Consider the following 26,776-nt stretch of genomic DNA (forward strand, 5'->3'; position numbering starts at 1 on the left):
AAACGGATACACAGAATGTGGCATATCCATGAAATGGGATACCACTCAGCCATAAAAAGAATGAAATACTGATACAACATGGATGCAGTGTGAAAACATGCTCAGTGAAAAAAAGCCAGACACAAAAGACAGCATATTGTATGACCCACTGACATGAAATGTCCAGAAAAGGCAAATCCAGGGAAACAGAAATAGATCAGTGGTTGACGGGGGCTGAGGAAGGGAGGATGGGGAGTCATTGCTGCTGGGTTCAGGGTTGCTTTTGGGGAAAATGCTCTGGGACTAGATAGAGGTGAGAGTTGCCCAACGTTGTGAATGTCCCAAATGTCACTGAATTGTACACTATTTTTTTTTGGCCGCGTTGTGTGGCACGTGGGATCTTTGTTACCTGACCCGGGGTTGAACCTTGCCCCCTCCTTTGGGAGTATGAAGCCTTAACCACTGGACTGCCAGGGAAGTCCGAGAGTCATATACTCTTAAATGGCTAAAATGGTGAATGTTATGCTACGCATGCTTGATCACAATTAGAGCTGATTCCTCCTACAGCTGTCCATACAGGAGAGCAGGCCGTCCCCAGGGTGCCAGCAGACATGGAGACAGGTAGATTCAGGTCAAGGTGGTCAAAAGACAGGAGTGACAGACACGGTGATTGACGGGACAGAGAGCAAAGGCTCTGGGTTGACCGCGCCCTGCGTCAGGGTGGCCGGGCGCCTGTCCCGTGGGTGGGCAGACGCAGGAGGAGCAGTCTGGACACGGCGACCCCTGTGGGGCTCCGGCAGGCAATGGTGTGCGTGGGTCTGGGCTGGAGGTCACGGCCAGACTCCTCGGTGAACAGATGGGAGTGGATCCGGCCCGAGCAAGAGAGGGGGGCCAGGAGTAGGATTGGGGACAATCCTGGGGTACCCTGACTGTACTCCACCTTGCAGCAGGCGCCCCTTCCCCTCTCGGAAGGCTCCCTGCTGGGTGAGGACTTGTGTGGTCACTGAGCACATTTGAGGGGGCTTTGGAGAGGAGCCCCTGAAGGAAACTGAGATGGCCCGACCAGAGGGGGAGGGAGGGGAGCCCGCAGAGGGTGGACTGGCCTCATGGAGCCCCGGCGCCACCTGCCTGCTCTGACACTTTGCACACAGGTGTCTCCAGGGTGATGAGCGTGAAGCGGCCGGAGGCTCAGGGTTCAGATCCGCCCCTCTGCCCCGGAGGAGCTAGGAAGTCTGGGCGGGCTTCTGCACCTTGGCACTGACGCTAAGCGGGTCATTCTGGGGTCATTCTCCGCGGTGGGGCCGCCCTGTGCACTGCAGTATGTTCAGCATCTCTGGCTTTTACCTGCCAGAGGCCAGGAGCCGCCCCAGGTATGAGAATCAAAGATGTCCACATTGCTAAATGTCACCTCCGCAGAGAGCGCTGCCTTAGACAAAGCACTTCTCTCGGGGCTTTGGTTTCCTCCACTGCAGATGCAGCCCTAAAGCCCACCTCCTGGGACGCAGTGAGGTTCAGACAATTTCATAACCAGAGCAGGTGGTGCATCATAAGGACTCTCGGTCGGTAAGACAGTAAGAGGAGTGTGAAGCGTCAGGCCCGGCGCGGGAACCCAGCAGGTGTCACTTTGAGCGGGGCTGGCAAGGCCCTGGGTTTGGGAGGCTGGCTTCAGGGCAGGCGATGAGGACCCCAAGGCGGCCCTGGGAGAAACCTTCAGGAACCTCTTCTGAACATCATCGCTGCTGATGCCTGTGCCCTGGGCCATCACACACTCAGGAGGCCCCAGCCTGGCTCCGCAGCAAACCTGGGGGAGCGCCCGCCTGGGGTCTGCTGTGAGGCTGAGAGGAGTGGGCTTCATGACTTCCTGCCCCCTGCCTGTCTCTACTCTGAGCAGCCCAACCCCAGCTCAGCCAGGAACTTGCCCCACGGAGCAGGCTCCCGGGATCCTCTGTTCCCACCCTCCCCCCCCCACCCCCCGGCTGGCCTGCGATGCCCTGGTTTTGGCCCTAGAAGCCCCAGGTCCCGGCGAATCTCTCCTTCCTGGGCAGGCGGCCACCTTGGCAGTCCCAGTCCAGGTATGTGCAGCCAGGCCCTGGGCCACCGAGCTCGCCAGCTGGGATCCCTGCAGGCGGCACGGTCGGGTCACCTCATTAGGATCAGAGCAGAAATAGAACCGGCAGCGCCAATTAGCAGCTGCTCGTGCAGCCGGGGCCAGCAAATCCATGGCTGCCTCCCTGAGGACGGACGCCGGAGGGTCATGGAAAATTCCACACGCAGTCTTCCTTCCCTGGAGGGTGGGGCTGTGAAAACGCCCCATCCCTGGGAACGCTCCGGCTTCACCTCTTGCCTGTCCATAGGCCTGGGAAGGGGAGAGCCTTTCAGGGCAGGGGAGGCGGGACCCCAGAGACCCTGCTTTCTTCAGTGGGGGGCGGAGTGGGGGGGGATTTTGACGTTCTTTCACACTCTCCGGGTGAGACTGCTGGGGGAGATGAGGTGAGCCCTGCCTCTCCCCGTCCCGTCCAGAATCTGGGGTCCGGGCTCTGCACACGCCCTGCACCTGGGCCCAGGGGACCCCCTGCTCACTGCCCTGCCCTAGAGGCTGGCTGAGGAGCAGATGCCCGGACGGGGCCTGGCACACAGCCGGCACCAGGTCACTGCTGCCGGGAGCCAGTTTCTGCCTTCCCAACTGTCTCCAGCCTCGTAGCCTCGTAGGGACCCACGGCAGCTGGTGTGGGCAGACACCCCTGCTAGAGGCTGAGGACCTGCTCTGATCCAAGCTGCTCTGCTGGCCGGCCGGGGACCTGGGGCCATTGCCATGTCTCTCCGACCCGCGGTCCTCTGCCCGTCCTCCCCCGCTGCTCCTCCAGAGTGGAGGAGGGGCAGCAGAGACAGCTCGAGGTGGGCCGTCAGAGATGCTGGGGGGAATCCAGCTCAGACTGAGCCGTGGCACTGGTTTCTGGGCCTCCAGTCGCCCACCCACAAAGTGGGGGTGCAGAGTGAGGACTCGGAGGCGCCCCCACACCCCGGGGGCTCTGGCAGTCCAAGTCTCCCAGGCCTCGGGCCCACTGTCTGCCAACACCTCTGTCCTCTGTGCTCCATGACTCCCCTGGGCGGGGCGCGTGGGGGGCGCTGAGGCCAGGGGCACAGGGCTTGCTTTGTCTCCGGCTTGCACTTCTGCAGAAGGAAATCCACCCTTTCACTACCCTCTTCCTCTTCCAACAAGAAAACAGGCTGAAGCTGGTACGACCACGTGTCACAGCGTGAATTCAGATCCACAGGAAGACGTGTAAAGGAGGGGCCTTTCTGGGGGGCCCCTCTCCCACGGGGGTGAGTGGCCTGCAAGTCTGGGCTAGCTGATTTCCGCCCCCATCACAACTGCCACCCCCACCCCCCACCAAGCCCCACCCCCCAGGCGGGGCAGGAATTCCCGGAGAGCCTGGCCTGGTCGAGGACAATCTGGTTGCAGTTGAGAAGCGAGGGCTGTAGGGTTGTGTAAACTGACTTCTCTGGTGTTCACAGAGCACCTCCCAAGTGCTAGAGCCCAGGTCTCCAAACTGATCAGAATCCTGACTTTGGGGGATGCCTGCGTCTCATCAAGGCAGTTTCTCACTTGCTGCCTCCTTTGATCTGTACAGGAACCTGTGCGTCGTCCTGCCCATTTTGCAGATGGGGAAGGGGAGGCCCAGAGAGGGACTGGGGCATGGCCAGGTGACACAGGTTTGGCCGCACAGGGTGACTCGGGGGTGCCCAGGAGATGAGGGGAGAGGAGCGAGGGGAGCTCTGGGCTCCTGGTGTCCCGCACGGCAGGGTCCCTTCCAGGGCCCAGGACCAGGGCTGGGGAGGCAAGCGCTGCCTCCGTGGGTGGTTAATGTGCGGAAGCTCGGATTCCTCAGCTGGGGGAAGCGCGACCGTCTCTCCTCCCAGTTTCTGAATGCTTGGATTCCTCCTCCGTTCTGTGGGTGCAGTGACTCAGACCCGTCTGGGCTCCCACAGGCCACGGGCTGGACGCCTGGCTGGGGAACTCTGGGTGTGGCTGAGGCGGGCAGCCGTGGAGGAGCGTCTGGGGTCAGTGACTGACAGCGGTCACCGAGGAAATGAGGAAGCAGGGGAGTGGGCTGGGCAGGGGAGGGCCGCACTCCACCAGGCTCCACGGTGCTGGCCTTGGCTGAAAGCCCAGGGCAGCGAGGCCGGGATGCTGGGATGCTAGGCGAGTGAAGCAGGTGTGAACCAGGACCCAGCAGGACGCCTCCCGCTGCTCCCAGCCCTCCTTCCCTCCATCCCGACTCCACCCCCTGAGCCTTCCCACTCTTCCCTCCGGCTCCCTCCCTCTCCCCTTGATCTTAAGAAGAGCCCAGGGAGACACGAAGGGTGGTGATTATGACCCCATTTTACAGATGGGGAAGGTGAGGCCAGAGAGGGCTGGGACTTGTTCAGGCATTGCCCTGTGCTACCGCCACCTCCTGCCCCAGCGGAGAAGCTTCTCCTAGACTCCACGCTGAGAATGATAAACTCTGTGGCCTGATCGGGGAGCAAGAGCTCTGCGTTCGAGCAGATCCTGCCACGGCCAAGATCCACCCCAGCCAAGCTGGGGTGAGGGTCCAGAAAGAGATGACAGGGTTCCAAGCCTTATGCAGCCCACCCGGGATGGTGGTCCTACCAAAAAGCCCTCATGACCCCTTAGCAGAGTGACACGGGAAGAGAGGGAGCTGGCGTGCAGAGACGCCCGCATCATGGACCCACAAATTCGAGCCCAGGGGCACAGAGGAGGCTCTGCAGGCGGCACCTGGGGCCCTCGGGAGCTGCCAGGCCCACCAGGTGAGAGGAAGCCTGGCCTCGTGGACTCTGGCTGGAGTCCCGTCTCTGTCCGCCTTCTCGGGCCTGGACTCCGGCCGGGGTCACCGCCCCCCCCCCCCCCCCCCCCGCCATGGCCTGATGCTCAAGGCCAGGGCAGGAGTGTGCCCAGTCTTGGGCTCAGGGATGCAGAGCAGGCCGCTGGACCTGGGGATGCCTGGAGGGCTTTGGCAAGGGCCCTGGGATGCCATCCAGGTGTCTCACTTCAAACACAGGCACGTTCCTGTTGACCAGGCTGCACCCCAAGCAGCCTCCCGGCTTGTTGATTCCGCCCCGCCTCATGCCCCGCCTGCCGGTGGCCCGAATCTTTGCTTCACTCTGCGCCATCTAGAGATGACTGGAAGGTGTTGCACAGGGGAGACGGGCCTCCAGCAGAGGTTCCGTGCATCCTGGGTCTGGGAAACAAGTGTGGGCTGGGGGCCCTGGTGGAGCGGGGTGGGGAGGGGGAGGATGTGGAAACAGGAGAGAGGGGAAGGACCCAACTCACTCCGCTCGAGGCGGCGCCCCGGGATTCCTGCACCGAGGCCACCCTGGGCTCCTCTCCTCCAGCCCAGGTCCAGTCTGCCCTGGGCCATGCGGTGAAGGAGGGGCTGAAGTGGGCAGAAGGCCCTTGGAGGGTGCCCTCGGGTCACTTCACAGCAGCCGTGCCGCAGGGCTGCCTTCGGATCCATCACTGGGGAGTCCCTGCCCCAGAAGGGCTGGTCCCCGTCCCCCCGCGATGTCCCGGTGGGAGCTGGCTGGGCAGCCACTGTCCTCCTCTGGAAGAACCAGGTCGTCCGGAAAGCGGGAGGATGATGAGGAATGGTGGTGCAGACCCCACAACGCATCCCTGGGGACTTGTTGCTCTAACTGCAGAACTGGGCAGTTAAAGACCTGATCCTAGGATTTTAATTTTGTTCCCGGTGTCTGGATGTAAGGGACCAAATGACACTCCCAGGGGTGTCCTGCTCCCCGCACGGGAGTGTCTCCTGTCTGGCCTGGCAGGTCTCCTGTCCTTCTGCCTCCCCTCCCCCACATACCTGGTCAGATCGAAGTTTCCAGGGTGTAAAGTTCACCCCAACCTTGGAGCCTGGAGGCAAACACATTGGCCCACCAGCCTCCCCCAGCTTTCACCTACTTCTGGGGGCTCCCAGAAGAAGAACCACCCAGGCCTTTGCAAACAGCATCGAAGAAAACTCCACAGCCATCAATTCAAGCAAATTGTCAAATGTTCGGAGCAGCTGCAAGAGCAAGACTGGGCTCAGACCCTGCTCGGGGAACGGCGTCCACACTGAGCCTTCTTCCGGGAGATAATGAGGAATCCTGGGTGTGAAAGAAAGCTGAACGCTGAAGAACTGATGCTTTTGAACTGTGGTGTTGGAGAAGACTCTTGAGAGTCCCTTGGGCTGCAAGGAGATCCAACCAGTCCATCCTAAAGGAGATCAGTCCTGGGTGTTCACTGGAAGAACTGATGTTGACGCTGAAACTCCAATACTTTGACCACCCAATGTGAAGAGCTGACTCATTGGAAAAGACCCTGATGCTGGGAAAGATTGAAGGTGGGAGGAGAAGGGGACAACAGAGGGTGAGATGGTTGGATGGCATCACCGGCTCGTTGGACATGAGTTTGAGTAAACACCGGGAGTTGGCGATGGACAAGGAGGCCTGACGTGCTGCAGTCCATGGGGTCGCAAAGAGTCGGATACGACTGAGCGAGTGAACTGAGCTGGGTGTGAGCTGGAGCACTCCCGTTGGCCAGAGAGGACACAGCAGGCAGGAGGTGGATGAGGCATTTTGCAGATTAGAAAACATGATGTAGAAATAAAGAGCAGTTTATAGCAGGGGTCTTCCTACTTTATTTTCCCTATCAGTTAAAGAAAAAAAAGAACAGAAATCCCAGAATGTGCATGCTGATTTATAAATACAGGGACCTCTATTAGTTCATATGCTAGGGCTTCCCAGGTGGCGCTACTGGTAAAGAATCCGTCTGCCAATGCAGGAGACATAGGAGATGCGGATTTGATCCCTGGGTTGAGAAGATCCCCTGGAGGAGGAAATGGCAACCCACTCCAGTGTTCTTGCCTGGAAAATCCTATGGACAGAGGAGCCTGGAGGGCTACAGTCCAGGAGGCTACAGAGAGTCGGACACGACTGAGCACACACATGATATATGATGCAAGGACCTCTATTAGTTCATATGCTAAATGTGAGCAAAATTCAATCTGCCTTTTTTTTTCAGCTACAAGAGAAATGGACAGGGAAGTTCGGCTGTCTTTGCCCCCACACCCACTGCGTCACCGTGGCTGTGGGTTCCGGACTAAGTCTGATGCATCCCAGGCTCTGAGACCGTCCAGGACTGGCGTCACGCTCTCCTCCGAGTGGGGCGGTCGCTGTTCCCAGGGCCACCGCTGCAGGCGTGGTGGATGTCAGTGTAGCACAGGGGGCGAGCGGGGGCTCTGAGACCTCCGCACCCAGGGTCTTGAAAGCTGTCATCGCTGCTTTTCTGTCTTTTCACCTGCCGGCCCACCCCCTGCACAGCAGAGAAGACGGCCTCAGCCTTTCTGAGCTCTCTCAGCTTCTGCCATGAGAAAGAGGCCCGTGATCTGCTCCCATCTCAGAGCCGTCCTGGGGAAGGGATACGTCGACCCAGGTCAGGTCAGATGCCCACTGCTGCCCCGCAGGGCTATGGCCAGGGAGCAGGGTCTTAAGAGGATAGGGCAACCCACAGAGACACTGTGTGTGGGGACAAGGGGCCCCAGGAGAAGGGGTGCTGGGCGGTCTCGGGGGGCCTTTTCCACTGCCAGAGGGTCATTTCTAAGTCACATATCAGCTCATGTCACTCTCTTTCCTAAAGTCCACTGGTAATCCCTGCTCTTCAACAGCCAAGGCCCCCATGATCTTAGCCTTCTTACTTTGTTTACATCAAAAAAAAGTTCTCACCTTCTTTTATGAATGAAAAAAAAGGAAGACAAACTCTCAGAACTCACAAGAGATTATCTCATGGGGCGGAGGGGACTGCATCCGAGGCAAAAATATCCAAATCCCACTTACATAAAACACACGGAGACCCAGCAAGGTGAGGGAAGGACTCCTACGAGACACAAAGCTTCCCTGAAGCTCATAAAAGGTATGGCTAGAACCAGATAGGAGGGAGTTTTCTTGGCGTAAAGTTGGGTGAGTAATTCACAGCAAGGCGAGCCTCTCTGAAAGATATTTCTGAGTCTCTTAAAATACAAAACACTTCCAAACAAACAACTCCCTGTGGTCCCTCTGCTCAGGGCAGTCCCTGTAGCATTTTGGGGGCCTTCCTGCGGTGGATGTCGTGCGGTCACCCGCCCCACCCACGCCCCGCTCTGTAAGGGTCACAGAGTTTGGGGGCGGCTGACCGCAAGCCTTGCTCCAGGCGTGGGCCCTGACTGACCTAAGCCAACCGGAGCGAGGCCACCCGCCTTTACAAAGGGCTTGCTTACAGGAGAGCAGGCGCCCAGGTCTCAGCTGGGCGGGGCCGAGCTCTCACGTCCCTGGCTGTGAACGAGGGCGCCTGTAGCCGTGCCAGCTGCCGGTAGCCAAGTTGTGACGATGACGGAAGTCAGCCTGAGACCCAAGGCTGCCCACAGAGCGGGGACAGGATCCAGACCGCCGCAGAGAAACGGATCTGCCACCTGGATTGCATGGGGTCAGAGGCCTTTCTCACACCTGGACTTTTCTAGGCACTGAACTGATCAATCCTCTTTAGTGTTTCCATCAGCTGAATTATGTTTTCTTCACCTGGAAGCATCTTAGCTGACTCGGTGACCTTCTAGAATTTTCCTTCTGGGTCTACACGCTAAACTTCTCCCAATAAATGTTGTAACCTGCCTCTTACACTTAACAATAAATTGTCAACCTTGTTAAAAAAAATGAAGATGGATTTTTAGCGGTTGCACTGTTGTACTGGTTGTCTCATAATTCATTTAACCCATTTCATTTGGAGTGGGACGTTTAGATTGTTTCCAGCTTTTCACCATTTTCAATAATTAACAGAGAGCCTGTATATATCTTCACTCGTTTGTCCAGCTATTTCCTTTAGATAAATCCCTAGAAGAGCAGTCAGAGCATCACAGCGTGTGTGTACTCTCTGGGCCTTTCCTTCATCTTATCAAATTGTGCTTCACCAGTGGGACATCTGTTTACACTCCACCAACACCTCTTTCTGACACTGTTACCAGCATCACCCTTGTCCATCTTTGGTGGCCTGTTGATTAGTGGTATTTATTTTTTTATTTCAAAAATTACTAAAAAGTCCTGTTTTCATTTGTTCATTTACCACTTGCATTTCTTCTTTGACTGTGTCCTTTGCTGTATATATTTAAAACATATACTTAATTATAAAATCAGACTGTCTCCTCTTAGGGTCTTTTACTTCCTCATTGATAAGATTTAGCACCATGTTAACACATTTTAACACTGTGTCAGACATGGTATACATTTTGTCCAATTAAAAAATACTGTTAAACAATGGAGCATATTTAGGTTGTCAAATCCGTTTTGTCAGATGGCCCCTGCCAGAGTTGGGTTGGTGGGGCGAGAGGTGCTGCTGTTCCTCCTCTCCCTTGCCAGCCTACCAAGGGTCGCGCTTACTAACAGGCTAGTGTGGCATTTCCAGAGCTCAGGATTGGTTTGGGGGAGGCAGCTGGTACACGCAGGCCAGCAGAGGTGCCTGTGACCACAGGCAGTCATAAAGCAGCTTACCTCTCGCTGGAGGCTCGACTGTTTATTCTTCATGGCGATTGGTTACAATTTTGTTACATGAAAGGGAGTTGGTTAGTGGTTTGTTTCTCAGTCCTCAGTGGTGTCTGACTCTTTGCGACCCCACGGACTGTAGCCCACCAGGCCCCTCCGTCCATGGGATTTTCCAAGCAAGAATACTGGAGTGGGTTGCCATTTCCTCCTCCAGCGGATCTTTCTGATTCAGGGATCAAACTCATGTCTCCTGCAGTTACCTAGTAGTCACGTATGGATGTGAGAGTTGGATTATAAAGAAAGCTGAGCGCTGAAGAATTGATGCTTTTGAACTGTGATGTTGGAGAAGACTCTTGAGAGTCCCTTGGACTGCAAGGAGATCCAACCAGTCTATCCTAAAGGAATCAGTCCTGGGTGTTCATCGGAGGGATTGATGCTGAAGCTGAAACTCCAGTACTTCGGTCACCTGATGCGAAGAGCTAACTCTTTTGAAAAGATCCTGATGCTGGGAAACATTGAGGGCAAGAGGAGAAGGGGATGACAGAGGATGAGGTGGTCGGATGGCATCACCGACTCAATGGACACGTGTTTGGGTAGACTCTGGCAGTTGGTGATGGACAGGGAGGCCTGGCGTGCTGCGGTTCATGGGGTTGCAAAGAGTCAGACATGACTGAGCGACTGAACTGAACTGTGGTTACCTCATCTCAATTTTGGGGAACAGCTTAGGTTTCGCTTACAGTTCTCAGATGAGCAAGCAAGAAGTGACCCAGGTCATGTTAGTCTTGCCTGTCTTGGAAAATAAACTAAATTTAAGCTTTGCGTGTGTGACTAAACTGGTTCTGTCTGCTCAGGGCATTTTCAAGTTTGGTCTTTGTGTGTGATCTGCATGCGTCTCCCGTGTGTGGCTCTCAGAGTGCCTGATGCATCCACGGGAGACCTGCACAGCTGTGCACTGGTCCAGGGGTCCCACCTCACAGCCAAGAATGGGGTGGAAGTGAGCCCAAGGCCACCAGACCCCCGGTCCTACATGTTCCCACCACCCAGGGGCTGCGTCCTGACGGAGAATGAAGCCCTGGGCGCTGGCCTTCGGGATGCGGTGTCCGCTCTGCGTGGAGTTTTGACCCGTGAAGGGACCCGGATTCCAGAGTGGGAACGCTTCCAGAGAAAGACACAAGCAGAGCCTCACTACAATTCAAGCTGCGTCCTCTGCCCCACGTTGTGCCAGAGATGAGCAGGCAAGGAAACAGGTCTCCCCCTGGCCACTGGGGGAGGGAGGGATGCTCCTGTGTGGCAGGGGCAGCGAGGACGTGTTTGGCACCTACAGGGACCCCTGGGGTGTCTCTCTGCCTTTAATGGCAGGTGGGCAAATGGAACAGCCACGGCCTGAAAGGGCGCCCTCGGCCACCTTGGCTCCAAATGAAGCCTCCAGGATGAGAGTTGGTCACGCCAGCAGGTGGTGGACCTAGAACAGCAGAGGTGCTTCTGGGGGGAGGCTGGAGTCTACAGCAGGTAACTTGGAGGGACAGGACGAGTGGCCGCCATGGCTTCAGGATCATGTCAATCTTCCTCTTGGAAGCTTTACCAGAAAAAGGGCCAACTGGAGTCCTGGAGACGTCTTCCTAGATGCTGAACTTCTGTGAGGCTAGCAGATCTGAGCGGTGCAAAGGGCGAGCTGCGGCGGATTCGAGAGCATCGCGACACCCAGATTCCCCGAGGACCCGGGCTCTCGCTTCCCTTCGTCGGGGGCAGCGTTGGCTGCTGATGGCTGGGAGCTAAGACCCTCCTCGGGAACTGCCCTCGGCAGAAGGCATTTGGGGACAGCACCCTCTCAGCAAGCCTCCTCTTGCTCCTTCAATTCAGACATCTCCGGGGGCCATCCTTTGGGGTTGGCCCGGGACTCCATTGCAGCCCCTCCCAGTTCAACTTCTCCCCAACAAGCCACCTGCATGCAAATATGTCTCACCGCCTGCTTGCTGGGGAACCCAACCTTCGTCACAGATTTAGCTACCCCCAACCACCACCTGTTGTGGAGCACCCAGCTTCCTCTGGCCTCAGCAACAATGCTCCCTCGACCTGGAATCTAGCAGGCTCCTTGCGTCTCGTCCCGTCGCACCTACTCAGCCTGAGACGGCAGCCACAGATCCATCAGTGGCCCCGACTCCTCCGGGCCTCAGTGAGTGCCGTTCCTTCATTCCTGTGTTGTTTACACTTGCCTTCTCCAAGAAAGCGTTTGAGGTGGCTCAGTGCGTGACAGAGTAAGACGTTCGTCATTGTATTTTTATGCTCTATGAAACAATTTATACATGCAAAAAGTCATAAAGAGTAAAACAAGCAACCATAGTCCACCTGCCTTAAGAAACGAAGCATAAAACGAGGTGGCTGTAAGTCAGCAGGGTTACACTGCATGCTCAGTCGTGTCCAACTCTTTGCAACCCTATGGACTGTAGCCCACCAGGCTCCTCTGTCCATAGGATTCTCCAGGCAAGAATACTGGAGTGGGTTGCCATTTCCTTCTCCAGGGGATCTTCCCAACCCAGGGATCAAACCCATATTTCTTATGTCTCCAGCATTGCAGGTGGGATCTTTACCACTAGCGCCACCTAGGAAGCCCTAGTGAAGTGAGAAGTCGCTCAGTTTGTGACCCATGTATAGTCCTAGGCCAGAGTATTGGAGGGGGTAGCCTTTCCCTTCTCCAGGGGATTCTTCCAGCTTAGGGATCAAACCAGGTCTCACACATTGCAGAGGGATTCTTTACCAGTTGAGCCACAGGGAAGCCCATAAAACAAGGAAGGCTCTATAAATTCCTCAATGATCAAAGTCCCCACCAACACCCACAGGCAACTACACTTTTAGCATGGTTTTACTTGCAGGAAAAAAAAAAGGCAATTAAGTGGTATCATACCACATGCATTTTCAACTTTTTTTCCCTCAACATTGCTTGTGAGATCCATTTATGTTGCTGTAAGTAATCTTTCATTTTTACTGCCATGGAGCATTCTTCGGATAACTGTATAGTTGATCAGCTTTCCCCCGCAGCAACGTTGTAATGAACAGTCCTGCCTTTGAACACAGGCGAGTCGCTCGAGGGTACACACCTGGCTTGTAGGATACGCGCACCTGCAACTACTAGAAATTGCCTAATGTCTGTCCGGAATTATTGAATGAATCTGCGCGCCCACCAGCAGTGAATCAGTGTATTCTGATTTATGTGCTGCTCATAAATCCACAAGCTCATTGATTTTGGCATTGACAGATTTTTAAATACTTTGCCATCTGTTAAGTGTGAAATGCTATGTCCCTGGCTTTAACTTTATGTCTGCCTAAACCTCAGAGAGAGGAAGCCTCTTATGTTTGCTGCCGAGATGAACAAAAGCTCACTCGTTCACTCTGCGCTTGTGCAGCTGTCCTGGGTGCTGCCTGCCCGGGTCCCCTTCCTCGCCTCCGCCCTCCCCATTGGGCCTTCTTCCAGATACTCCTTGCACATGCATCGCTACCATGGCCCCCGTCTGAACCCGTCTCTGGAGACGACCTCTAACCTGACTTCGGTTTTCAATTATGCTGCTCTTGATGCTGATCTACGTCTGACCACTGGTTCTGGGACTTCTCCCCGGCCCATCCTCCCCTGGGTAACCCCGTCTCCTCATCTGGAGATGAGCAGGCCCTCTCACCAACTGCTTGGCTGAGGCCTCAGGTCTCAACCTCAAACCCGACGTGTCCTAAGCCAACCATAAACCTGGCCTGCCCTGAGGTCTCCGCTGGCGGCACTAGTAACTCAGACAGTCCTGAAGCCTTCAAGTCAGCCTGTTTCTCCTTGTGCCTTCCTCTCCTAGCACGCAGCAGCCAGGAAAGCATGAGGTAAGTCATGAGGAGTGGCCAAACCCAAAATGTTCTGTTACACCCAACCAGTCGCTGACTGCTGTGTTTCCCTTCTTAAACGCTAGTATCTTAGTTCCGTTGTGGCCCTGATCATTGATTTGTGCAATAAGCTATACTGAGTTGGTGAAAATTCCGTCGGGAGGGGATCCTGACAAGGAGCTGAGCTCTGAGAAAGATCTCTGGGGAGGCTCTGGGGCTGGAAGAGATCCCTGGGGCTTCCCCAAGTCCTGCCAGGTGAGGGTCCCAGGGGGCTTTGTCCAGGAGGGGTCCCTCCACATCCGCAGAGCTTTATCAGGAGCTCTCTGGAGATTAGAAGAGGCCATGCACGCACAAGACGGGGAGTGGGCGGGGGGTGTGTGTGTGGGCATTCCCAAGGCTCTGCAGCAGAGGGGCCCTGAGGGTCTGTTGACGTTGTCATCAGCACTGCCTCAGAGAGATGCTATGGCTGTGACAGGAGGGGATCCCTGGAGAGTTCGCATGGTTGTCATCCCTTTAACAAAGGTTTAGAGAGGCCTTACTGCTTAGCTGTAGGGTTTCCCTGGTGTCTCAGAGGTTAAAGCGTCTGCCGGCAATGTGAGAGACCTGGGTTCGATCCCTGGGTCGGGAAGATCCTCTGGAGAAGGAAATGGCAACCCACTCCAGTATTCTTGCTTGGAGAATCCTGTGGCTGGAGGAGCCTGCTGGGCTACCAGTCCACAGGGTTGCAGAGTCAGACGACTGAGCGGCTTCACTTTCTTTTCACTGCTTAGTTCTAACAGCAGAAGGCTGGCAGGATCTTACAGGCTCTGTGTGAAGGGACACAGAATCAGCATGTACCTGGAAAACTCGCAGGGTGGGGACAAGGGCAGTGGGAAGCTTTGCTACTGCAAGACAGGATAGGAAACTCGGGTGTCACAAGGGATCTGAGAGAGCCACTCTGCTCTGCCGGCCGTGGTGGCCTTTCCTGAGGAGCTGGTTGTCATGTGATTGAGATAATACACATATAGTACCCAACAATGCCCTCCACACAGCAAGTACTAAATCAAGGTTACTTATCAGTAAGCAAGGAAAATGTCAATCAGAGAACCTAATCAAGAACTGGCAGAGGTCTGCCAAGGGGCTCCCCAAAGCCATGCTCCAGTCGGAAATACCAGTCCTTGACTTCTCAGGCTAGGTCTACAGGCTAATAGAGATACAATGCAAACCACATAGGTGATTTCAAATGCTCTGAGAGCCATGTTTAAAAAAAAAAAAAAAAAAAAAAGGAAAAAGGAATGTGAAAATAATTTCAGCAATACATTTTATTGAATCCGATACACACAAAACAACATTACTTTAACGTGTAACCAACATAAAGATTAATATCTTCATTTCTTCTTTTGTACTAAGTCCTGAATACTCATTGGAAGGACTGATGTTGAAGCTGAAACTCCCAATACTTTGGCCACCTGATGCGAAGAACTCACTCATCTGAAAAGACCCTAATGCTGGGAAAGATTGAAGGCAGGAGAAGGGGACGACAAAGGATGACTCATTGAGTTGGATGGCATCACCAACTCAATGGACATGAGTTTGAGCAAGCTCCGGGGGTTGGTGACGGACAGGGAGGCCTGGCGTGGTGCGGTCCATGGGGTCGCAAAGAGTCGGACGCGACTGAACTGAACCGAGTCTCTGAAACCAGAATGTCTTTCACCTGCCCGTGGACAACGCTGAGGTGGGGCATCTTCTTGCTTCAGGGGCACCTCTTACTCGGGAAGCCTGGCCCAACCCCCATCCCTCCTCCTCCCCGCCCAGCGCCCCCAGCCCCCCAGTCCCTCACCCGCCCCGGCCCCACCCCCACTGACCCTCACAAAGCCCGTCCCCCTCGCCACGACTCTCGCCCACCGGCCGTGACTGCAGTTTACACCCACCGGTTTACACCTGCCGTGCCTGCAGGAGTTAGTCACCCACGGGGTGTTTACCGGTCCCCCTCGAGTGCGCGCGACAGTCACACCCTCGCCCACCCCCCGCGGACGGGTGCCTTCGGTCCCCGCGTTGTCTCGCCCTCTGGTGAGGACCACCGCCCGGCGGGACTCTCAGGAGAAGAACTCGGGGCCTCTAGCCGTCCTGACTAACGAGCAGCCCAACTCCAGTGTCTCCAGAGCACCGCCCCCAGCAGGCGCCTTGTAGTGACATCGGGCGCCCGCGTCGTGCGTCACGCTCTCCGGGGACGGGGGCGGGACTTCCGGGCGTGCGGAGGCACAACTTCCGGAGGGAGGTGGAAGAGCCTCTCCGCTCTACATTTTCGGGGACTCCCGGGGACCGCTGAGGGGGAAGCCAAACGGGGTACAGGAAGGGGCCGCCGCAGAGGGCTGGCCGCCCTTTGGGGTGTCGGGGCCGTGGGTCTGAGCGATGAGGAGCGGCCATGGCCAGCGACGGGGCCAGGAAGCAGTTCTGGAAGCGCGGCAGCAGCAAGGTCCCGGGCAGGTGGGTGTGACGGGGCCCCGGGTCGGGGTCAGGGGTCAGAGGTCAGGGCGCGCGTCGGCTCCCCGGGGGCTGCGAGAGGAATCGGGGGTGCGAAGGGGCGATCGGAGCTCCGGGGGGACTGCCCAGGGTGTCCAGGGGCGCGGACCGTGGGGTCTGGGAGCTGGCCGTGGCTGCAGGTAGGAGCGGGGCCAGAGGGGAGGGTGTCTGTCCTGAGACCGGCAGGCTGACTTCTTCGGAAACTCTTCGGCCGCCAGGGCTGCACGTAGGAGAGACCTCATCTCTGGAGCCGCGAGCAGTCGGTGGGACGCGGAAAGTGGCCGGGTGGCTGCCCCCGCAGGGCGGGTGAGCTTCTGCAGAGGGGCGTGGTGGCCTGGACCCACTGGATTGGCCTTCTAGTCTCCTGTGGGTTTTGTTGCTTTTGCCCTGGGCTAGGAAAAGTACTCTGAGGCTCCCTGTGACTTTCCACCTTCCCAGCTTTCTGGCCTCAAAACCCAACTCCTGTCTTGAGTCAACATCAGGAAGACAATTAAAAAAACGTTTTTTTTTTTTTTGAAATAAGTGCCAGCAGTGACCTGGGTGCACCTTGGAAGCTGTACTGCTCCAAAGTCCTCCTGTAATTGATGTGTGGCCCTGCCCAGCCAGGGCCCCAAGGAAACAGGGAGACATGACTCGGAAAGCACTTAGGAAGAAATCAGCTGCTGCTGAACGTAGATTAGAGAGAAACAAGCTACGGGATTTCTAAACACGGTCCCGTTTGCAAACTAAAAGTCTCAGATACTGAAAGTGAAGAATTGTGGTCTTAACTCCAAGTAGAATCATTCATGAGCACAGTTTATTTTTAAGGCTGCATAATAAGCACTTGTTGGAGTGATAGAATTATAAACTTTGGAATTCACTGTGTCCAGTCAGAAAGGCTTAATTTTCAGAGTGGTCTGGGAGTTAGCAGGAGCTGAGTTACTGTCTGCCCAGAACAGTGATTTTTGGATAGGGGTCACTGAAGTTGGCCAAAGACCCTGTTTTACTGTATAGGATGGTCCTTGAAGAACAGTCAAGAGGTTTCATCACAACCAGTGTTAGGGTCCAAGATGATGTGAAAGTTCTGAAATAAGAGAGAGTAGGAGGGCCTAGTGGTGACAGGAACAGATGCTCTAGAGCACTGACTCAGGGAAAAGGAGCCACGTGGCAGAACAATTTTGTGTGTTGTTTTTAGGTCCTGAGATTTTGGTACCTCCTCAGTCTAAATGGTTTCTGATTCTTAACCACCAACTGAGGCAGGAGAGTAATGGGGCTTCTGTATTAGTTCTAATGGTGAATAAACCTTTGGGTCCATAACTGTGTCTCTTGGGTATTTGTCCTTATCTTGGGTTCAGTGGGACTTCCCTGGTGGCTCAGACGGTGAAGCGTCTGCCTACAATGTGGGAGAACCGGGTTCGATCCCTAGGTTGGGAAAATCCTCTGGAGAAGGAAGTGGCAACCCACTCCAGTACTCTTGCCTGGAAAATCCCATGGATGGAGGAGCCTGGTAGGCTACAGTCCATGGGGGCGCAAAGAGTCAGACAAGACTGAGCGACTTCACTTTACTTACTTTTTTTTTTTTTTCTTTACTTTACTTTGGGTTCAATAGGGTCCCTCCCAAAATTCAGGTCTTCGGAACCTGTGAGCCTGACCTTATGTGGAAACAAAGTATTTGCAGATGGAATTGAGTTCAAATGAGAAATGAGGCCATTCTGGATTAGGGAGAGCTTGAGTCCAATGACTGATGTCCTTAGGGAAAGAGGGAAATTTGCACCCAGAGAGACAGATGTAGGGAGGATGGCACGGATGGTGGAGGCAGATTGAAGTGATGCCTTTACAGACCAGATAAGCTGCGGATTCCCGGCAGCCAGTAGATGCTAGAAGAGGTAGGGAGGGGTCCTTTCCCAGAGCCTTGGGAGAGGCCGTGGCCTTGACTTTGGACTTCTAGCCTCCCGCGCTGGGACAGGATAAGTTTCTGTTGTCTCCAGCCAGTAGGTTTGTGGTACTTGCTTGTGGCAGCCACGGGAACTTGATGCTGTCCTCAGTTCTTCTGTGAAATCCTGCATCACCAGAGACAGGCCTGCCTGTTCCTGGGGTTTTGAGTCTGTGCTGTGCCGGAGGCACTGTTGAGAACAGCTCCCTGAGATCGTTCCAGACTCGGAGTGGGGTCTGTGATCCTCTGCGGCCGTCACTGCAGAGGGCAGGGCCGGGAGGAGAGGCTGGCCTGTGAGGAAAGGGCTGCACGGCCGCCGCGGGCCCCTTGCCTCCTGTGGCCTCGCCTCTGGCGGTGCTGCCGTTTCGGGTGTCGGGAGGAGCTGCAGAGGTGTGCCTGTTCCGCGTCAGCAGATGTAGGGAGGATGTAGGGAGGATCCCCAAAGCCTTCCCTTGGGGATCGCTGGCCGAGCACCTGCTTTACCTGCACAAGCGCCGCGTGGTCAGATCCTCGCCAATTCCAGCCGCTGTGTCAGCTTTTGTGAGTGGGTCCTGTAATTAGCTTTTTCTTGAGTGTGGGCCCCAACCCAGAGAAACCTGAAGGTGGAAGAATACACCCACCACAAAATACAGAACTGTCAAAGGCTCTTTGTATGGCACAGCCCTTTATAATGAACAATTCCTTGACAGTAGTGGCTGATATTCATCTTGCGGTCACCGTTTGCCAGGCCCTATTCCTAGCACTCTGCACGTGTTTGTCTCCCTGGCAGTTTATTGCATTTTTAAAAGTCTTTGTTGAATTTGTTACAATATTGCTCCTGTTTTATGTTTTTTGGCCATGAGGCATGTGGTATCTTAGTTCTCCGACCAGGGATCGAGCCGGCATCCCCTGCGTTGGAAGGTGGAGACTTGACCACTGGACCGCCAGGGAAGTCCCTCTCTGCTGTTTTAGAGTTTATAAAACGCACTCTGTCCTCCAAGCACACTCTGGGCCTCGCTGAGGTAGGCGTGGTGGTGTTCCCGGAAGTGCCGTGCAGAGAAGCCTTGGTGTTTTTGCAGGACGTGTAAGGCCCTTTATGACCCGAGCCTGCTCGATCCGTCAGCCGCGTCTCCCGCCCCTCCCTGCTCTGAGCTTTGCCCCCAGTGGTGCTGCGGGCCTGGGGGCTCCTTGCTGTACCTGCTGTGTGATGCCTCTGTCAGCTTCGTGCTTTTGTAACTGACCGGCATGTTCTTTCCCTCCCTTCCCTCTCTTGCCCAGCTTTCTGTTTAAGGATTTAAAACACTCGCTGCGGTGTGCCTCCCGGTGAAGCCTGCCTGTCTTACGCGGTCTGGACTGAAGCTCCCCTTCGTGCATCACACTCAGTGTTGCTGGAAAGGGCTTGGCTTCTCTACCAGCCAGTGGGCTCTGCGCGCTTAGGGAGCGTTCCTTACTCACCCTTGCATTGTTACTGCAAAATCAGCTAAGTGGTGGTTGATCTGAACTGTTTCCTACATGAGCCTGGAGAGAACCAGTGATTTGGCCAACGTCTCACGCTGCCTGCGCTGGTCTTGCTGGGAGAGCTCCCTCTTCTGCGCACGCTCTGGGCCTTAGGTTGTGTGTTTGGCTGGTGGTTCCTTAGAAAGTTCTTTTCTGGATGAAGGATGGGAAGACGTTTGACTAGGAGCTGGGTGGTTCGGGTTTCAGCCATCTCTGTGACCTTCGCCTGGGCCCTGTTGCTCTGGGCCGTCCGTGGCCTCCTGTGTGACGTGGGAGCTGCACTAGACCTTGGTGCCTGTGACCTCCAGGAGGACATTTGCTGGGCCGAGCCCTGATCTCTCAAGTGAGAAGGAGAGGGGCCTCTTGGACCCGTTCTGAGAGCCTGATAACTTACTGATTCAGCAAATATTTATTTAACCCATATTACGTGTGAGTCACAGCTCTAGGTACTAGAGATGCATCCGTGAACAAAAGAACCTGTGTGCTCACAGCTGAATGGGAGAGGCGGAGAGTGATGCGTTACGGAGCGCGTCACAGCTGAATGGGAGAGGCGGAGAGTGATGCGTTACGGAGCGCGTTAACTGTCGGGGGTGATGGCTGGAGTCCAGACGAAGGGCAGAGGGACAGACGGTTGGGGGGCAGGGAGGTCTCAGGACGATACGAGGGCCGGGCCAGCCCTCCCAGAGCGGGTGACATCTCAGCAAGGTTTGCAGCAGGTGCGGGAACAGGCCTCGGGGACGGCCGGAAAGGAGTGGTCCTGGTAGAGGCGTGAGCACGTGCAGAGGCCCTGGTTTGGGGGCGACGCTCGTGTGCGTCTGAGGGGGAGGCGCGGGGGCCGTATGACCATTGCCGTGGGCCGGGCTCAGGGGGACGGTCATGGGGTGCAAGGCCTGGAGGCGGGGCTCTGGGTCTCTCCTTCTGAGCGAGGGGCCTTCGGAGGATTCTGCCCGAAGCGTGGCCTGGCCTGCGTGCCCTGTTGTGGGCGAACCGGGGCCCAGTTAGGAGGCGCGGCGCTGCTGCTCCTGCTCTTGGCCTTGGCGTTCTTGCCACATGTAACCTTAAATGCCACGACGAAGCCCTCGCACACGGGTGTGAGAACACACACTGCCCTTCGGCCTGGCCCCCCCGCCCGCTGCCTGGTGTGCTCTGCTGACAGTGTGCAGGGCGACGTCTGTGAGTGGGGGGCGCTCAGGGCCCCCACTGCGGGTGGAATGGTCATGGTGCTCGGCTGGATCTGGGGCGGAAGACAGTTCAGTGTCCCGGCTCTGGCGGCCGTCGGCTTTCAGCACTCAGAGCCACGAGGGGGCCCTGCGCGAATGGGCCAGCCGGCTCCACCTTCATCCCACAGGCCACCGCAGTTGCAGGGAGGCGTGTTGAGCAGGTAGCTCGTTCAGAAAGTGCCGGGAGCATCTTCCACGTGCCAGGGACCGCGCTGAGCAGAGGGACGTGGGCCTCGGGGCCGGCGAACATCAGATGCACAGTCAGTCTGCAGGGTCCCCCAGAGGAGGTCTCGCCTAAGCAGGGACCCAGGGCTGGAGGAGGGGCAAGCCTGGCACGTGGAGGTGCGGGTCAGGGTCAGGGCATTCCTGTAGGGAGACTCGGCGGAGGAGGTGAGGAGGGAACGAGCGGGGCCTGGAGAGGACTTGGGTCCTGGCCTCCATCAGTGAGTGGTGAGGCCCCATCGTCCTCCTGAGAGCAGGCTCAGGGCCTAGGCTGTGACGGGCCTTGCAGGGGTCACTGATGGGCAGGGTGCTTGGGTTGGGGTGACCCCCAGGGTTCTGGCCTGAGGAGGGAAGTGTGGTTGGCAGAATGATCCGCCCCCCCCACCAAAATGTCCGCGTCCTCCCCTCCAGAGCTTGTGAAGCATCGGTTCCATGGCAGAGGGGAATCAGGGTCGTAGGTGGAATTACGGTCGCTCATCAGCTGCCCTTGAGATGGAGAAGTTGTCCTGGAGCTTCCGGGGGACTCACTGTAGTCCCAGCAGCTCCTAAAGGCGTCGGAGACGGGGCACGTGGCTCTGTCCGATCTGTGGTTGCTGGCTTGGAGGGTGCAGGAGGGGGCCCCGAGGCAGGGCTCGTGGGGGCCTCTAGGAGCTGGGGGCCTCCTCTGCTCTCGGCCACCAGGGAGATGGGGACCTTGGTCCTGCATCTATTTGAGAACAGTTCTGCTGACACACCAGGTGAGCGGGAGGTGGGTCTCTGAGGGTCGCCTCCAGAATGACTTTAGTCTTGGGGGACCCGCCCTCCAGAGCTTTGGGATGATGAGTGTGTGTTGTAAGGTAGCAAGCTTGTGGTCATTTGTTCCCGGGGCTGCAGGAAAGCCCCGTGGGGGCGGTCAGGGGTCAAGCAGATGTGCTGGGGAGGCTGAGTGGGAAGGCTGGGCGGGCTGCGCCCTCGCTGGTAACCTCGGCAAAGCGTCTTCAGTCCTCAGGGCCTGGGACTGAGCTGGGAGGGGTCTGCTCTGTCCTCTGGGGTCCAGGAGCCACGGGGAGGCCCTGCCTGTCTCCTCAGGGGTGCCGAGCTGCGATTCCCCAGCCCCCGGCCTGAAATTTTATAAACTGGGGCAGTTTTCTTGCTGTGCTTTCCAAGCGGCTGTTCGGATTGTCTGTCTGTCCCTGTTTTCCCGTCACGGGGAGCCTGGGAGTCTGCTCTGGCAGCGACTTTGTGTTCCAGGGGAGTGGGTTTCTCTGGCTGCCCCCCACCCCCATGTGAGTGGAGGTGGTCTTGCTCTGATGAGCGCCGTGGACACACCTGAGGGTGGGCTTCTGCTAAATATACGGTTTGTTTTCCAGTGTCACATTTTATGTTATTAAATGCCTTTTGTTTTGTCTGGAAACATTTTGAAAAAGTTAAATTTAAAGTGAAAATTTCCCTTCCTCCTCACCTTATATTTCTGCCTAATGTAGGAAATCTGGACCCTTTTGGGTTAATTTTTAGATAAGAACAAAAGTGACTTAAAGAAAAATAAATCCCTGATGACTTTGGACTTGTTCTTTGTTTTTTAAACTTTTTAAAGACAAGAGCTGGAGGAAGTATTTCTCTCCTCCGAGTGTCGTGATGGTGCACGGCAGTCGTGGGTGGAAATGAACAGGCCAAGCGCTGGGCCCACATCTCCCCACATCTTGCTTCTCCGCTCCCGTCGGGGGACCCCTCCTGGCTAAGAGCAGCTCAGACGAGGGAGGGCTCGGAGACCCGGGCTGGGGAGTGGCACCCCCCAAGCATGCCCTCTGTGGCTGCTCCGTCTTCCCTGCCCCGGGCTTGTCCCCTCCTTGGTTGAACACAGGCCGCGTGAGGACTGGCGCGCGGGCCCTTTGGGTGCAGTGGGGTCCCAACCTCGGAGAGGCTGTCTGCACGGAGGATGGTCGACTGGAGGAGTGCCCGGGACGGAGCGCCTGGTCCTCCCTTGGGAGGAGTCGGGGATAGTGGCTGTGAACCAGGCGGATGTTGGTTCCATACCCCGGGTTGGGGGGGGGGGGCGGCGGAGCCGTGGACGGAGCGCCGCCTCTGCCAGGCTGTGGTCCTCACGGCAGCGAGACGCTGCGCGGTCCGTGATGGCCTGCACCTGAGCTGGTGGCGGGCCTGGCCCCAGGCTGGGGTCGGGACCTGGTTTCTTGCCCACTGACTTCCTCTCTCCAGGGTGGACGTCCTCCTCAATTCTCCAGGGGTGAGGGGGCAGCTTTTAGGCCCCCCGCCACCCACCCCCCACAGAAGGGAGGCAGTGGACCAGGACGCCCCGAGGGGGAGGGCAGCCTGGGCTTTTCCATTCCGGGCCCGCGCCACAGGGAACTTCCATGCTGACTGCCCTTCCTCCTGCTCGCTCTCTCGGATGCCGGTTCCTCTTTGGGGGGAATTCCAGCCCGAGCGCTGCAGGTGAGGGGGTGCATGGAGCTCTTGGTGAGTCTAGTTTAGAACAGTCGTGGGTCCTCTTGCTGGAGTCACGAGAACTCAGGGCTGAGGCTCCTGTGGTCACTAGCGTGGCCAGGCACGGGGCCGCGGGGCAGACCCTCCGGGTGCCCGCTGGCTTGGGACCCAGGCCTCTTGGCCTAGGGCAGGGCCCTTTCTGGCCATGCTGCCCCGGATGATGCCGGGCTCCTGGCCGCATTAGTGCCCTGATGGCCTGTCCCTGGGTGCCTCTCTGCCCCTGAGGTCTGCAGCTCACTGGTGCTGGCAGAGGACGGCGGTGGCCCTGCCGTGCTCCGCGCCCCTGAGGTTGACTGTGCTGTGGGGTCAGGCCGCTCCGCGCTCCTGAGATGCGCCCATGGCCGCCTACCTTCCCCCTGCTCCCTCGCACTCCTCGCGGCGGGTTTACCAGGAGCCTTCTTCCCATGAACGTTTCTGCTAGACTCGGAGACAGAGTGTAGTCAGTGGAGGGACCGAAGAGGCCCTGGGCGGTGTGCGTGAGGGGGTGGCGAGCAGGCCGGGGTGGGCCGGCCCCGGCACAGGGCATCCGAGTGCCCCCCCGAGGGCAGCACACAGACCCAGCAGGCGCGGGGGAGCCGCCTGACTGCCCTGGAGGCTGGGCGCTCCCTGGTGGGGATGGCGGCCTGGGGTGGGAGGTTTGGAGGTCCTGGTGGACTGGGGGCCCACTTAACGTGGTGGGCCTCTAGGAGGCGGCGAGGGCGCTTTCTGGATCGGTTTTCTTGGAGAGGCCGTCTCGGAAGGGGTGGGTGTGGGGGCACTAGACCCCGCGGGCGGGTTCCAGGGGGAGCCACGAGGATGCTGGTGGGCGGGAGGTTGTACAGACGGGCGAGCCTGATGCCTTTACCCGTGTGCTGCAGAGGGCGCCGTCCAGCGGGGGCGGAACGCCGAGGGCGGGGTGTGAGGCCTGGCGGTGGGGGCACGGCTGGTTTTGTGACCCCAGAACGTGAGGTGGCGCGTGTGTGCTTGAGAGTCGGAGGTGGTTCAGCCCGGAGGCAGCTGTGTGCGCGTTCCCGGGAGACGCGTGTGCTTTCCCACGTGCTGGGAGGGAGGGTGGAGCGCGGGGCTTTGTGGAGCGCAGAGGAGTCGGATCGTTGGGTGGGCTGGCGGGAGCCTGGAGCAAAGTCAGGAGGACGGGGTGTGGCGGGGAGGCGCGGGGAGGAGGGAGGTGGTGAGGGCCGGCTGCTGGGCGGCCTTTCCCCTGTTGATTTCAGAAGGCGTCCCCTCCGCGCCCCCACCCATCCGTCCTTTCTCGGTGCTGCGTGGCGCGTGGGGATCGTAGTTCCTCTCTGACCAGGGGTCATCCCTGCATTGGGAGCTCGTGTCATACCTGTTGGACCACTAGGGAAGACCCCGTTTTTTTTTTTATAATTTGGAAACTTTGGCTGCACTGGGTCTTCACTGCTGCTCACACGTCCCCTCGTGGCGGGCAGGGGCTGCCCTCACTGCAGTGAGTGTGCTTCTTGTGGCGGAGGCATCTCTCTTTGGGGAGCACGGGCTCAGAGACGGGCTCAGTCGTCGGGGTGCACGGGCTTAGTTGCCCCGTGGGATCTTCCTGAACCAGAGATCGAACCCACGTCTCCCGCATTGGCAGGCAGATCTTTACCACTGAGCCACCAGGGAAGCCCCTTCTTGCTTTTTTATTGAGACATAATTGACGCATAATATTAGCTTCAGGGGTGTAATATAAGGATTCAGTATACGTACAGATTACAAAATGACCCAGTGAGTCTGGTTGACATCCATCACCATGCAGTTAGACATTTTTCCTTGTGATGAGAACGTGAGAGATTTACCCTTAACAGCTTCCAGGCCTGCAGTCGAGTCCTCCTGACTCCAGCCCAGGCTGCGCAGTAGGGCCTGATGGGTCCTGTCCCCGGAGGCCTGTTCCTGCTGACCGCTTCACTCCTGCGCGCCCCGCCCCGCCCCTGGCCACCGCCTCCAAGCCTGTGCCTGTGAGTCCATCACATTGCTGTTTTCCTTTAATTGGAGCATAGCTGGTTTACAGTTTTGTATTTCACACACTGGTTTTCCACGGGAAGAAACATTTATTGCTAAAACACAGGGAGGGATGAGTTTATTGTCAGAATCCTCACTTCTAAGACGTGTTCGAGCCGTCCGTGACGCGGCTGGCTGGCTGGCTCAGTGACTGCCCGCCTCTGTTGGCGCCCGGGGCCCCGAGGAGTGTGACAGGAGACAAACCCAGCCCCCTCTGCAGGGAGCTGGTGGCCCGCGGGGACAGGAGAAGGCTGAGAGCCTGCGGGGCTGGGCGGGTGTCACTGCTGTGTGGCAGGCGTGGGTGCTGACGGTGGGACAGCCCGGACCCCTCCGGCCTGGGTCCCGTGGGGCCACGTGGGTCTGCACGCGACTCCGCGGAGGGGTGGTGGAACTGTGCTGTCGTAATGACGGCTCTGCGCGTTTTCCTCTGAAGCCCCCTAAAGTTAATTTCCTTGGAAAACTTACCCCTTCTGAGCTTAATTTCTACATCTGGGGAGCATCGCTGTGGTTGGAATGAGCCTGATGGTAAATCAGTCACTAATTTAGTTCATGTTTCAGAAAACTGCTCTTGAGCCCAGAGGAGACAGGAGCGATGAGTGTGTTCGCAGAGGAGGCGTTGATGAGCCGTAGACCGAGTCACTGCACGGTTTGCCCGTTTACTCCATGAATCCCGAATACAGGAGGCAGCCAATCGTAAACGTGGCCATGTAATTTTTCATTTATTTTATGATGCTCAGGCCACCGCGTCTTGAATTTATTCCTTTTCCTTTTATTTCCTCTCACTCTTCGTCATTTCATTCACGGCTGTCTTCACCCTCTGCTCTTTACCCTTTAATTAACGAAAACAGGAGGCTGTTCTGCTGTTGTCCCGTCAGCTCTGTTTCAAGGCCGGACCCTTGGTGCAGGGGCCCAGGTTCAGGCCAGAGAGAAGCCTGCTGGGGTGCGCAGGAGGCGCTTGCCTTGTCAGGCGGCGAGGCCTGGCGCCGTCGGCTGTCCCCCTCCTGCCTTCAGCCCTGTCCGCTGAGGCGCGTCTCCTCCCTTCTGCTCCTACGTCCTCGCGTACCTGCATCCCGATACTGTCCGAAGCCCCAAGCAGCACCCCTGGCATCTTGGCAGTGCCAGCGGGCCGGCCTGGAGCAGGTGCTCAGCGGAACGTGTTGAGAGACGCGAGAGGGGCGGCCTCAGGGTGGCTCGAGAGCGGCTGAGACGGCGCTGTTCCGCGGCCGCACAGGCAGGCCCGCGGTCTTTAGTCTGTTTATCGTTTTCGGAGGCTGCGCCGGGTGTCTGTCGTGGAGCGAGGGTCCTCTTGTTGCAGAGCACAGGCTCGGGGACGTGCGGGCATCGGTAGCTGTGGCACGTGGGGTCTTCCCAGACCAGGGATGGAGCCGGTATCCCCTGCACTGGCAGGTGGATTCCCAACCACTGAGCCACCAGGAAAGTCCCTGACTTTTTTAAAAAGCTTTCCTGACCCAAGCGGTAAAGGCGGCCGGGACAGACCCTGGGAGTGGGGGCTTGGCCCCGGGGCCTGTCTCTCTTCTTTCGGACGTTGGTGTCAGCCCAGGTCTCCAGCCCGTCCTCCTCCGGGGTC

The 26,776-nt window shown here is 57.3% G+C and overlaps 1 protein-coding gene across 2 annotated transcripts in view; it reads left to right on the forward strand.

Moving 5' to 3' along the window:
- Window positions 1-15,605: 15,605 nt before the first annotated feature.
- TBC1D22A (TBC1 domain family member 22A) overlaps window positions 15,606-26,776 on the forward strand; it is a 260,473-nt gene continuing 249,302 nt past the window's right edge. For both annotated transcript variants that reach the window (XM_065945555.1, XM_065945561.1), the window contains exon 1: window positions 15,606-15,849. In XM_065945555.1, the coding sequence (XP_065801627.1) occupies window positions 15,788-15,849 (62 nt within the window). In that variant the 5' untranslated portion in view covers window positions 15,606-15,787. The remainder of the gene's footprint in view (window positions 15,850-26,776) is intronic.

The sequence above is a fragment of the Muntiacus reevesi genome, chromosome 1, assembly GCF_963930625.1.
Source record: "Muntiacus reevesi chromosome 1, mMunRee1.1, whole genome shotgun sequence".
In the NCBI taxonomy this organism is placed as follows: Eukaryota; Metazoa; Chordata; class Mammalia; order Artiodactyla; family Cervidae; genus Muntiacus; species Muntiacus reevesi.